Source organism: Macaca nemestrina, chromosome 5, assembly GCF_043159975.1.
Source record: "Macaca nemestrina isolate mMacNem1 chromosome 5, mMacNem.hap1, whole genome shotgun sequence".
Lineage (NCBI taxonomy): Eukaryota > Metazoa > Chordata > Mammalia > Primates > Cercopithecidae > Macaca > Macaca nemestrina.
Window position 1 is genome coordinate 69,092,154 of NC_092129.1, and position 13,565 is coordinate 69,105,718.

General features: G+C 48.8%; 1 protein-coding gene across 6 annotated transcripts; it reads right to left on the reverse strand.

The window, feature by feature from the left end:
- Nucleotides 1-1,378: 1,378 nt before the first annotated feature.
- Nucleotides 1,379-13,338, reverse strand: LOC105489025 (UL16-binding protein 3-like). 6 transcript variants are annotated; one of them, XR_011623449.1, is made up of 7 exons: nt 13,204-13,338; nt 9,686-10,084; nt 9,188-9,460; nt 8,355-8,483; nt 3,928-5,599; nt 3,545-3,640; nt 1,379-2,662 (listed from the first exon to the last, which is right to left on the reverse strand). XR_011623449.1 is itself a non-coding variant. In XM_011753589.3 (5 exons), the coding sequence occupies exons 1-5, from the start codon at nt 13,286-13,288 to the stop codon at nt 7,108-7,110; spliced, it is 897 nt and encodes a 298-aa protein (XP_011751891.2). In that variant the 5' UTR covers nt 13,289-13,338; the 3' UTR covers nt 5,626-7,107. The 6 variants fall into 6 exon arrangements, 3 of the variants coding, with proteins under 3 accessions (XP_011751892.2, XP_011751888.2, XP_011751891.2); XR_011623450.1 differs by lacking the exon at nt 3,545-3,640; XR_011623448.1 differs by having other exon boundaries at nt 3,545-5,599.
- Between the last annotated feature and the right edge of the window lie 227 nt (nt 13,339-13,565).

Sequence of the window (13,565 nt, forward strand, 5' to 3'; positions counted from 1 at the left end):
CAGCTGTCACTGACATGGTGAGTCCAGTGTTTTCTGGGCACAATAAATCAGGATATATTGTGCAGACCACACATAGAAAGAAATGGTAGGAGGAAGAATAAAAATTTTCAAGTATGTACTTGGTAAGAATTAGAAAAAAAAAAAACAATGAGGAAGGGGCAAGGTTGGCTTGGTTGTAGCTAACCTGGTGGAGAAACGCAGCCGTCTGTGATAGAGGGCCTGAGCTCTTAGGTTCCTCTGCAATGCCAAGAGCACCTCCACAACCAGCCCTGCATCCTCCTCTCTCCCGAGGCTGAATGCAGCTCTTGTGCCTTCAGTGCCAAGGAAGCCACAGTCCTAGGCCAGAGGAAAGGCTAAGGTGGACAGTGCAACAGGAAGGGGTGGGTGCAGAAAGAGAAGGCTGACAGCAAGGATTTCCTGAGGATAAACAAAAAATGTCACGTGTAAATGGAAAGAAAAGAAGGGTATAAAGAACAAGATGGAAATCATCTGTAATTCCATTATACAGTGTTAATTTTAGGGTTTTGGCACTTCCATGTATAATTCTTATACAATTATCATCATACAACTTACGATTATTTTAAATGATTAGAGTTTATTTTTTTGAGCTGGGTTAGGGTTCTTAGTGCAGAATCCTCTCACTCCGGTCAGTTAACTCCAGGTTTTTGACCTTATGTCGTTTTTATTTATTCATCTTTAATTTCAACCTATATTATACATTAAAGGGTACACATACAGGTTTGTTACATGGGTAGATTTTGGGAGGCTGAGGCTTTGTGTCCCAGTGATCCCATCACCCAAACAGTGAGCATGGTGCCCCACAGCTCGTTTTTCAGCTCAGGTGCCCCTCTTCTCTCCCCCGTTTAGTAATTTCCAGCATCTGTGGTTCATGTGAATTCAATGTTTAGCTGCCACTTTCAAATGGGAACATGCAGTATGTGGTTTTCTGTTCTTGCCTTAGGTTGCTTAGGATAATAGCCTCTAGTTCCATCCATGTTGCTGAAAAGGACGTGATTTTGCTGTGTTTCGTAGCTACATAGATTTCCATGGTGTCTATGTACCACATTTGTTTTTTTCATTCAATTCAGTGTTGTTGGGTACTTAGATTGATTCTGTGTCCTTGCTAGTGAAAATAGCACTGTAATAGACATACTGGTGCAGGTGTCTTTTGGATAAAATGAATTCTTTTCCTTTGGGTATATCCCCAGCAGTGGGATTGTGGGATTGAATGGTAGTTCTATTTTAAGTTCTTGGAGGAATCTCCAAACTGCTTTCCATAGCAGCTGAACACGTTTGCTTTCCCACCAACAGTGTCTGTTTCCTTTTCTCTGCAGCCTCACCACCATCTCCGACTCTGTGACTGGTAAGAGATGGTAACTCATTGTGGTTTTGATTTGCACTTATCTCATGAATAGTGATATTGAGCATTTTGTCATGTTTCTTGGCCACTTGTATGTCTCCTTTTGAAGTGTCTGTTCATGTCTTTGCACATTTTTAATTGGATTTTTTGTTCTTGCTTGTCAAATTGTTTAAATTCCTTATAGATTCTGGATATTAGACCTTCATCAGATGCAGAGTTTGCAAATAGTTTCCCCCATTCTACAGGCTGTTTACTGTGTTCCTAGTTTCTTTTGCTGTGCAGAAGGTCTTTTAATGAGATCTCATTTGTCAATTTTTGTTTTTGGTACAATTGTTTTTAGTGTCTTCTCCATGAAATCTTTGCCAGGCCCTAAGTCTACATTTGTATTTCTTAGATTATGTTCCAAGATTTTTACAGTTTTAATACTTATATTTAAATCTTTCATCCATATCGAGTTATTTTACATATATGGTGAGAGGTAGGGGTTCAGTTTCATTCTTCTGCATGTGACTGGCCAGATATCCCAGCACTATTTTTCGAATAGGGGATCTTTCCCCCATTGCTCATTTCTGTTGAAGATTAGATGGCGGTAGGGGTGCAGGTTGATTTCTGGGCTGTCTATTTTGTTCCACTGCTCTAAGCGTCTATTTTTGTGCCAGCGTTGGTCTGTGTTCGTCACTGTAGCATTATAATATAGTTTGAAGTCCGGCAATGTGATGCCTCTGGCTTTTTCCTTTTTGCTTAGTATTGTTTCAACAGCTTGAACTTTGTTTTTTCCTTTTAGTTCCAAATAAGTTTTAGAATGGATTGTTTTAATTCTGTGAAAAACAATATTGGTATTTTGATAGAGATACCTTTGCATCTATAAATTGTTTTGGGAAGTATGGCCATTTTAGCTATATTGATTCTTCCAACCCATGTGCATGAAATATTTTTTCCATTCATTTGTGTTTTGTCTTATTCTTTTTTGCAGTGTTTTGTAGTTCTCCTATAAAGATCTTTCATCCCTTCAGGTCAATGAACTACTAGGTACTTCATTTTCTTTGTGGCTGTTGTAAATGTGATTGTGTTCTTGCTTTCATTCTCAGCTAGAATGTTGTTGGAGTATAAGAATGCTACTGATTGCGTACATTGATTTTGTATCCTGAAACTTGACTGAATTCATGTATCAGTTCCAGGAGCCACTCCAGCTCCCCTTCTGTACCTGAGTTTTCCTTTGAGCCCCATTCCCTCCCGCAAGTGTCTCATTCATTCAGTTGCATGCTCAGTCTCCAACCACCACTTAAATCATGTCAGGTACACCTGATGAAGAAGAGAAAAACCATCCTCTGTGAGTCTAGAAAACACTCTGGATTCCTGATAAGTGTGTCCTGTGTCCCCCTGGTTGCTGGAGGAGGTGCATGATTGCTAGATCACAGCCATTAGCACCTTTGGGCTGCTGCTATTCCCAGCTTGGGTGGACCTGAGTCTGGTGGCCAGGAGCCTACAGCAGGAGTGAGGCAGGTGGGCCCAGGTGTGCACAGAGGCCCCTCCTCCTGTTACCTGGCTGTCCTGCCCAGGACTGTCCTGCAAGCATTCTGCCTTCCTCCTGTTCACCCAGTCACTGACCCAGGTTACCCAGCCTCAAGCCACTGGAGGCTGCCAGGGCTTTCCCAGTGGCCTCCTCCCAGGACTAACCTGGGATCCTGTCCCCAGCCCTGTGCATGGGTGGCTCTTCTCACACAGAGATCCTGGGATCCACCAAACTCTACCCCTCCCAAATCTGAGAACTGCCTAACTCCATGTCTGTTGTCCTCCAGACCACCCTCTGTGTGGCCTCTCCTGGACAGAGCCTCTAGTGCATCAGGCCAGAATCTTCTAGGCTGCCGTGTCCCTGCTCAGTCACAGAGGTGGCTGCCATCCCATGCCCTTGTCCTGAAGCAGAGAAAGGCCCTGGGCTTGCCCCAGGCCTCCCATCTTTTCCCACAGCCTCAGGGCCCTGGGGATTGAAGGTCACCAGGTGCAGTTTCTCCCCACGTGAAGACTGTGTGGAGTGGGAGGTCTGTGCCTATTTTTTTTCATTTAATGAGGAAAGAGCTGAGTGGCTGGGGGCAGAGTGGGACTCATGGTCTCTGCCCAGTCCTCACCCCAGGCTATACCCTCCATAGCAGCCAGGGGCCACTGGGCCCCCCACCTCCCTCTTACTTCTGCCCATGGTTCCAGATGCCTCCATGGTGACTGAGACGAGGATGTGCTGGGGGTTCCTCAGTTGTGGGTGGATGAAGTGACCACAGGGATGAGCTGAATGGAGAAAGGGTGCAGCCACCGACTCAGACCTGGGCGACCATTGATGGCTGTGTGGTAAAGTGAGCCCTATATGGAAGGAGAACCCTCCCTCAGCTCCTGTGCCCATGGAAATCCAACACTTCACAGATCTGAGTCTCATCTGGATCAGGCCATGTATTTAGAAAGTGATGAAGGGACCCTGGGCTTGAGCTGCTTCAGTCTCTAGAGGGGCCTGGGGGTTGCCTTCAGGGGATAAGGGGGCAGGAGAAGCTGCCTGAGGCTGAGGGTTAAGAGGAAAATACCTGGAGGCCCTGGCTTTGCAGGAGGAGGAGGAGCTGTGCTGCATTTATGGAGGTATTCACTCCTTCACATCAATTTCTGAAAAGTAAGTTTTTCTTCAATTTCTATTTTCAACTAGTAAAAAAAAAAAATGAAACAATAGAATGAACAGAGTGGTTGCAAGCACATTACGGAGAACTTCTCTTCCTGCACTACTTGAGAGTGAGCTGTCACGCTGACATCCCATCTTAGAGATGCCACCTCATGCCCCATACTTTACTATGGTTTCCTTGCAAACCAGGACACTCTCCAGATAACCCCTGTGCAAACTCCAAGTTAGATTTCACTGCAGACATTGCGACCATCTCATGCTAAGACGCCACTCTGGGTTCAGCAATTGTTCTAAGAATGTCTTTCATCACCAGGGAGCTGATGGATGTGGGCATTTCCTACCCCCTTATTTTCCTAAATATCTACACTATGGTGTTGTATTTGTCCCACTGATTGATCTGTATATTTTTGGAAATATGGAAAGTGATCTGGATTGATGTGGTTATTTTTATTGTGTGTAAATCACAAATGTTCACTAATATGTTGGAGAAGTTTAACATTTTCATCCAGCATTTGAATTGTTTCATTTTTGCTAGTTCAGATTTTGTAGTCTGATGTAGAGCAAAACAGGAATCTTTCATCAACATTGAAAAGCATTCTGTACTATACTTGAATATTTCATTGCTAACTTTTTGCTACAACAAAGGACAGCACAGTCAGCATCCTAGTATCTCCATGTTCTCTGGAACATGTTTGGAACCCAGAACTGACTCTGGGATTGCTGGTTAGTGGGATAAGCACAGCATCCACTCTCCTGGATACTACCTGAGTAGACATCAAAAAAGTGATTCAATCTGGACTCTTACCCACAATGTAAGAAGTCTCTGATATTCCATTTCCTGTCCACCAATTGGTAGAGACAGACTAAAAAAATTTGTTGGTAAGATGAGTATACAGGGGTAGACCATTGTTTTCTTGATTGTATCAGAGCTATGAAAGCTTTCACAGGTTTCTTTAGGATCTCTGAATTGCTCACAGCATTTCCTGAAGAATTAGGTGATTTTATTAATTTCTAGTAGTTCTTTATATATTCTGCTTCTGATCTTTTGTCTATGGGGGAATATAATAACATTTACAAATAGAGATGTATCTGTAGTGAGGATTTCTTTCACTAGAAGTGAGCACGGTCAGGGCTAAAGAATGATGAGAAAAGCCACTGCCAACCGTGGAGTGGGCTGGGGACAAACCAGAAAGCATCACATTCTGGAAGCAGGGATAGAGGCAGGAATATCTGCTAGCCCAGGACATCAGGACAGTGGTGAAGACTGACAGCCAGACTGCTTATAAATTAAGAGTGATCTTTAAAGTCTCTGTCTCCAAAAGATATCTAGCAGCATCCCTAGTTTTATTATTAAATATAACATGTCAGAAGAATGAAATCCCATTAATTCTCTATATAGGGCAACATAGGAAGACCCAGTCTCTACCCAAAAATCAAACAATTTGCCAGGCATGGTGGCATGTGAGTGTACTTGCAGCTATTCTAGAGGTTGAGTCTAGAGGATCACTTGAGCCCAGGAGTTGGAGATTACAGTGAGTGATGATTATGCCACTTCACTCCAATATGGTTGACAGAATGAAAAACTGTAAAAAAGCATAACAGTAAAAAGGATTAATACAATTCTTGGTCAGTGCATGGAAAAGATCCCTGAGATCTGAGGTCCAGCACACTATTTTACTAGCAATACTGCTTGGAAGAATAAGGTCATGCTTCAGAGAAGTGTCTGTTTTCCATAATCAAAGAAGCAGAAATAACTCTTTTTTTTTTTTGCTGGGATTTCTTGTTCAGTTAAAACGTGTGCAGGAATTCCTTTCATTACCACTGAGAGAAAGTGACAGAAGATGTTAAGAAAAATGGCTGCTAGGATCATCACCAAAGGAAATGAGTGGCATGACATGTTGAGTCTACAATGTCCTCGTCATCTGCTGGTGGGGGGGCTGTGGTATCGGGGGAACCCACCCTCAATATTTCAACATATGTTCTTTCTATTTTCCCTAAGTGTCGGCAGGTCTGAGAAATAAAGAGAAAGAGTACAAAGAGACGAATTTACAACTGTGCTGCCAGGGGTGACATCACATGTTGGAAGGTCTGTGATGCCCACCTGAGCAGCAAAACCAGCAGGTTTTTATTAAGGACTTCAAAAGGGGAGTGGATGTACGAACAGGGAGTAGGTCACAAAGATCACATGCTTCAAAGGGGGATAAAGATCACAAGGCAAAGGGCAAAGCAAAGATCACAAGGCAAAAGGCAAAATTAGAATTACTGATAAGGGTCTATGTTCAGTTGTGCAAGTATTGTCTTGATAAACATCTTAAACAACAGAAAACAGAGTTCAAGAGCAGAGAATTGGTCTGACCTCAAATTCACCCAAATTCACCAGGGTGGGATTTTCCCCCCACCCTAATAAGCCTGAGGGTACTGCAGGAGACCAGGGCATATTTCAGTCCTTATCTCAACCGTGTAAGACAGACACTCCCAGAGCAGCCATTTATAGACCTTCCCCCAGGAATTCAATTCTTTTCCTAGGGGCTTAATATTATATTCCTTGCTACGAAAAGAATTTAAGAATATCTCTCCTACTTGCATGTCCATTTATAGGCTCTCTGCAAGAAGAAAAATATGGCTCTTTTTTCCCAACCCCACAGCCAGTCAGATCTTATGGTTGTCTTCCCTTGTTCCCTAAAATCGCTGTTGTTCTGTTCATTTTCAAGGGGCATAGATTTCATATTGTTCAAACACACATGTTTTACAATCAATTTGTTCAGTTACCACAATCATCACGGGGTCCTGAGGTGATGTACATCCTCAGCTTATGAAGATAACAGGATTAAGAGATTCAAGCAAGACAGGCGTAAGAAATTATAAAAGTATTATTAGGGAAGTGATAAATATCCATGAAATCTTCACAACTTATGTTCCTCTGCCACAGCTCCAGCCTGTCCCTCCATTTGTGGTCCCTGACTTCCTGCAACACTGTGGACTTGCTAAGGCTTGAACTCCTGCTTTCCAGAAAGGCACAGTGGTGAGTAGACAGGCGGCCTCCCTAAAGGGAGAGCAGGAACCAGACCAGACTAACAGGGGGTTCTTGATATCATCTTTCACCTTAACAAAAGATGAAGTGTTGGTTTAAGTGGCTGAGAAAAACCTGGATCTGTTCTCCTGGGTGATCCTTCCCAGACCCTCCCCATTTCGGAGCCTCTCCTCCAAATATGGAATATGTTTCTCCCTCCAGCCCTAACCCTGGCTGTGCAGCCTGTCCCAACCTCCTCCCTCCTTCACCACACCACAGAGCCAGCCCAGGTCCTGTTACAGCCCAGGGAGGCTCAGAACTGAGGCTGGTAATGAGGGGTCTGCACCCTCACTCAGGTACTGCTCCTCCCTCTCATAGAAGGGTCTAGACGACCTGGAGGAGCCTTGTCCAAACAGAAGTATCTGGATCCATGTTTCCTGGCCTTGGTTGGGCTTGCAGGCAAACTTCCTTGTTTCCCCTTCCCTCTCAGCCTCTCCTCACCCTGGGAGCGGTACCCATAGCTCTAAATGGGACTGTCCCTGCCCTGCCCCATTCATTCCTGGCTAAGCTCAGTGGTGACCATGGAATTTCAGCAGCAGCTCAGCTCCCCTGTCTGAGTCCACTCTGCTCCAGGCAGGGCCATCAGCTGACTCAAGATCTGGAGTGCGCAGGAGGCATAATGGCAGGGGCATCACCCCAGGGCCTGGCCATGAATCCCTTGGGTACAAGGGGCTTGGCCTTTTCCTAAAACTCATCCTGGACATGCTCTACTCTTCATCTTTCACTTTAACTGTTGGAACTCAAGGTGCTTTCTCTGGGAATGCAGCTTTAGGAACTGGGTGGACCAAGGCCCTCACAGCCCCCTTGTCCTGGGATTCCTCCAGATGGCTCTCTTCTTAGCCTCCTCCAGGGACACCCTTTCCCTTGACATCCTAGGTGAAACAGCCATGCTGTTCCTCTCCTATTGCACGGACTGCCCATGCCTGAGTTCCTGCTGCCTGCAGGCCACACACCACTACCCTTCCTGAATAGAAACCTGCTCTGAAACAGGCCTGAATTGGCTAAACCCTCTCGAGCTCAATAGGCCCTGAGCTTTGGTATGGGCCTCTCCCTTTCCCTCTACCCTCTGACAGTGAGAATCCATCAGAACTCAAGGTTGAGTTGCCCAGGTCATTGCCAACAGGTGACACCAGGTCTTATTGACCTGTCTCATGTCAGGATGAGAAGGTCCCGGCCATGGGGAGGGATGGGGCTCTGGGAATTCTCTTTCCCTTCCTCCCACCTCACCCATCTGTCTCTTGTTCCCCTCACAGTTTTTCCCACAGTACCTGTCACTCTAAAGGACTCTCCTGAGATGCCAGGGAGGATGAAGCAGAGAATGATGAGGAGGCTCCAGAGACTGAGGTTGGTGGCCATGGCTTTGGTTTGGGCTGTGCGTGGGGCCACAGTGAGTGGTTCTGAAATGGAAACACTGGAGTGACAACTCTTGTCCATGCCCCAAATCTGAGGAGACACCTCTTCAGCTCCTGCTGCCCCAGGTCATCCTGGAAGGCAGAGGATTTGTCTCCCCTGCTGTGGGGCAGCCACTGTGACAGGTCCTGGGGGTAGGAAAGGAGAGGGGGTGTCCTCATCCTCAGGGAGCTCACATAGCTGCTGAGGGAAGCAAGGTGACAGCACAGCCCACCCTCCTGCTCTGGCAGAAGAGGAGGTGATGTCCCAGGGCTGGGGAGGGGAGAGTCTCGGGGCTGGCATTCGAGGTGGTTTTGATGGATTTCCAGAAAGAGACCAAAGGAGAGGAAAGGAAAAGTAATTCTAGGTGGAGGGAAATCTAAAGAGAAAGGTCTAGAAACACAATGACGCCCACAGTTTCGAGGTTGGTAATAAATCCACAGTAAGTGGAGCAAAAGCAAGTGCAGTGAGGAAGAGGAGTCAGGAGGGAGAGAGAAGAGGAGGATGGGAGAGCCAAGGCATCCCCAGGAGGAGCCCCCCATGAGGGGTTCATGTTCTTACACTCACTCACACACACACTCACACTCACACATGCATAGACTCACACCCACTCACACCCATACACCCACACCCACCATACGCAGACACTCACAGACAAGGGTGTAACTCGATGGCATTTCCAGCGTGCTCCCAGTGCTCCCCTGTCAGTTACCTGTGGGTTCCAGCCTCTTCTTCCTGTGCATCAGGAAGTCCCTAAGCCAGCTCTTGCAGTCTCCCATTGAGAACACCTGAAAGAACATGGTTAGTCCACTGTCCTCCCACTTCTCTTTCATCCGCCTGGCTCCAGCCTGAACCACTGTCCATTTTCTGTTGTTTGAGTCAAAGAGGAGGAACTTCTGTCTGTCAAAGCCGAACTGCCAAGATCCACGGATGCGTCCGTCAGTTTCACACTCACAAGACATCCTGGCCTGCAGTGTGCGGGGTCCTGCCCCAATCAGAAAGAGATCAGCTCTGGTCTTTACACATTCTCTTCCCTGTCCCACATCCTCCTATGCTGAGACCCTTCTCATCTGGTCCTGTTGCCTCCTCCAAGTCCTGCCCTTGCTGCTGGGCTTCATGGAGGTCCCATGTCTAATTTATTCTACCCACACAAAGTGCAGCCCCTGAGCCCACACTCTGCTCCCTTCTGTCCTTGGTCTCCACCACTCACCGCTGGGTGTGAAATCCTCCAGCTCAGTGTCAGCCAGTTCCAGTCTGAGCCTCTGTCCCACCTCTCTCAGCATTTCCAATTGTTTTCCCCAGGCATCTGTGGCCTCCAGCTGCTCTTCTAGGTGACCCATAGGTAAGACCTTGTCACTGCCACAGTCATAGGAGAGGAAATTCTTCTGATCCATCTGGCCTTGGACCTCACACCACTGTTGTCCATGTCTGGGAAAACGAATGATGGTGAAGTTATACCAGAAAGAGTGAGTGTCTATGGAAAAAAAACCCCAAAATACCGGAGAATTTTGAGGTGGGGGAAAGACCCCAAACACTGTGACAGCAAGAGGGTTTCCTGAAGGGCTGGGCTGGCAGAGATGGATTTCTCTTCCTCGATGGTGGTCTCTGCCTGTGGAGGAACCATGGGTCGCCAACATGTCCATCTCCCCACTCTGCCCAGACTTATACTCACATCTGTCAGCACAGGACCCTGCCAGGGAGGTGGCAGGCCTGCTACAGGTGAAAGGACCTAGATGGCAGGATCTTCAGCAGCAGCCCAGGTGGACTGCAGGAGGCAGGAGAGCACCCTGAAGATTTTGCAGCATGGTGTAGTGGGTACAATGTAGTCTAAATTGGGTAAGGATGAGTTTATTTATTATGGGAAAGAAGACATGGTAAGTTCCTGGAATATGCTTCTCAGCTGCTACTAGGTTGCCCTTGGAACCTTGGAAAAAGGAATGACCCACAGTGCACGAAACAGAAAGCCCATCTCTTACATGGCAGGTTGTAGAGGAAAGAACAAAAGGCTCAGAGAAGTGCAGATGCTAGAGTGGCTGCAGTATGAAAATTCAGAACAGTGGCCACCCTCTGGGCTCAAGGGATGCCTGGAGGACTCCTGTTTACCCAGCATATAAGAAGGCCCTGGGAGAAGGCAGCCAATTGTCAAGAAGCTCAGGGATGCCTGTTGCTGAAGGCCAAGGTTGGGGGTAGGAGATGCTCTTCCTGAAATAGGCTTCCAGTAGTAATGGGGATGGAAAATCCTCAAATAACAGATCTCAAGTGGAGGCCATCAACTGTCAAGAGGAAGGAGGGTGCAATGATGGAAATAATTAGAGAAGTCACAATGCCAGCTGGAGACTTCAGCCATAGAAAGCTATGCCCATGGCTCATAGAATGAAGTGGTCCAAGATCCAAAAGAGATGGAGACTCAACCTGGATACTGCTAGATTTAAATAACTACAACAAACAAAGACAAAATGCAAGGATGGATGACCTGGAGGCTGAAAGTTGTCACCCCAGGAAATAACTGAGCTCCTTTGCCCAGCTTTGAGAACTGAGCCACATCTCAGATCAAGTCCATTACTAGAAGGAGAGCCCAGAGCCCCTGGTGGGCCTCTTTGACCCCACAGCAAGTGCAATGACTGCTTAAGACTCCCCCACAGAACCAGACGGGCATTCACTCTGGTAACTGTACACCATGAAACAGCAAATATCCAGACACTCCTAGTGAACATAGTGTGTGATCCGACCCCCTCCCAGGGATCTGAAGCATTAACTTGCTTCCCTGTTACTCATGAGGTGCAATGGGGCAAAGTAATGGATGGACACCTGTGTCAGGTCCAGCTTAGAGGGATGTGCTGGGTTCATGGACCCATTTGATGGTAATTTCACATTTCCTGGATTTGTACCGGGAATGGACAGTGTTTATAGCTAATGTAGTAACTATTAGAGGTTGTGCTGGTCATAAGACCTCCCCTGTCACTACTCAACTCTGCTCTTGTAGCTCGTAATGCAGCCATACACACTCTGTGAACGAGGGGTGTGGCTGGACCTGCCACTACGGCTATTTGACCCTGGAATCCCTAAGATCCCAGAGACATGTGTGGTTGGAAAAGGTGCTATGTGGATTTCATGGCAATTCCCAACCACAGAATCACAACAGGGTCCCCTAGTGCTCAGAAGCAAGGCTCATTTAAAGTGGCTCCAGGTGTCGTTCTGGGCCCTGGTGGAGATAGCCTCCAGCAATGGGAGGGCAGTCACCAGGTAGCCTCAGAGCTGCCCATTAGGAAGGTAGGCCCGGCAGTGAGAAGACGCAGGTGGGTCTCCTGGGATGGGCCGGAGCAGGGCCACAGGGAACCAAGAAGCTGCACAAGCAGTTGGTCCTGATCCCCAGGACACCCCATGCCTGCACCCCCTCACCCTCAGCTCACACCTGAGGCTTCAGGGAGGGTCCCTGAAGGTCCTGGGGGACGACTGATGCCACCCAGCAGCAAAGGAGGGGGGCAGTACACCCTGAATCATAGAATCTCCACTTACATCCATCACATCCACACCACCCAGAAGCCACAGGCAGGGTCGGACACACCTGTGACTCTTCAACTTACACCACTTGGAGATGACACCCTAGGGGATGGGGCAGCAATTGCCAGGACACAGCATGTACCCTCATCTGGGGTCAGCAACCTAGGATGGTGTTCACATCTGGTCTCCCTTTTATTAACAGGTTGCCATTTCCTGCTGCTGCTCCACAAAGGGACAGGACTTGACACAGAGAACCCACGGCCAGCAAGGACCAAAGTGCCTTCAGCCTTTCCTTTCTAGAAAGGGTTTGCTGACTCCTGTCTGCATAGTGACTATTCTGTATGACGTTTGCTCCCCAGTAGGAAGAACAGGCGGATCTGGGACCCAAGGGAAGTAGTGGGCGCCTCTACTCACGGGCGCTCCCAGGGTCATCCTGGGGGAAATGGTCCTTCCCATCCCCCCTGCACTAAGTTCTGTGGAAAGCGTGGGGAGTGTTTGCTGGGGAGAAGGGTAGAGGGTGCTAGTTGGTTGGGGAGGTGCTAAGGGCCCCTTCATGGATGGGGAGGTGAGGGAGGCCTGTGGGGTGACAGGGCTGGGCTGAGATGGGTAGTGAATGAATGTGACCTGGGTAGTGTAAGTGAACGCTGAGGGGAGCGGTGGGAAGTGTCTGGTGAGCCCCTGGGTGCGGGTTAGTGTCTGCAGCAAAGCTCAGAGGGAAGTTCCAGGGCAGGGAAGTTCCAAGGCAAGGAGCCCTGGGGGTGCTGGAGGGTTTGTGTGGTGGAGAGCGGGTGAGAACAGAGCAAGCCTGTGGCTGGTGGGGGTGTCAGTGATCGCGTCCCTGTGGAACCCCTTTCACCTCTGTCCTGACCACAGCTCGGGTTCCGGGGGCCCTGGTTTCTCCTTCCCGAGGGTGAGTGGTGCTGCGAGTCTGCACCGGGGATCCCCGCCCCACCTTGGGCTCTGCAAGCCCTTTGGCCCCTCCACCCTCCTGCGGTTCCTTGTCCGCCTTCTTTGAACCCCCCCGCCCCCCTCCTAGCCTGTGGGGCAAGCAGTAGCCACAGAAAGAGGACCGGAGGAAAGGAGCCTGGCAGGGGAACTGAGGGGGCACGCAGTCCTGGGAGATCGCGCCAGTCCTTCCAGAAGCCTTCCCCTCCTCTGAAACCCGGTGTAGTCCACAGTCCTCCAGGTTTGGCCCCCGTCCCGCTTAGGCTCCATCCCTGAACTCACCGGCCCTCCCTGCCCCGAACCAGCCGGACAGCAGGAACAGAAGCGGGAGGCACAGAAGGAACGTGGGGCTGGCGGCCTCTGCCATGGGGGATCTGCAGCGCAAGGCACCGGAATCGCTGTCGCAGCGGAGATCCGCCGTTGAGTTGCAAAGAGAACCCCAAGCCGATTGGTTGTTGGGTGCCCCGCCCAGGCCGGTGACGTGCCCTCCGTCCGACCCCGCCCCGCCCCGCCGCTGCGCTCAGTCCAAGGCTGGGATCCACCTGAAACGTTTGCCGGCCCTCCTCTGGGGAACGCTCCACTCCGTCCTGTCCCCGGCTCCTGGCCTGACAGCGGCCAGGTCGGGCGAACCCTCCCCGTCCACC

What these genes read in the sequence shown, in the direction of transcription:
- LOC105489025 (XM_011753586.3), bottom strand. Translation starts at nt 13,288, where the DNA reads ATGGCAGAGGCCGCCAGCCCCACGTTCCTTCTGTGCCTCCCGCTTCTG. An exon ending in GTTCGGGGCAGGGAGGGCCG is followed by an intron (nt 10,085 to 13,203) that starts GTGAGTTCAGGG and finishes GTTCCTCCACAG; the next exon opens with GCAGAGACCACCATCGAGGA. An exon ending in GAAGAGGCTGGAACCCACAG is followed by an intron (nt 8,484 to 9,187) that starts GTAACTGACAGG and finishes TTTCCATTTCAG; the next exon opens with AACCACTCACTGTGGCCCCA.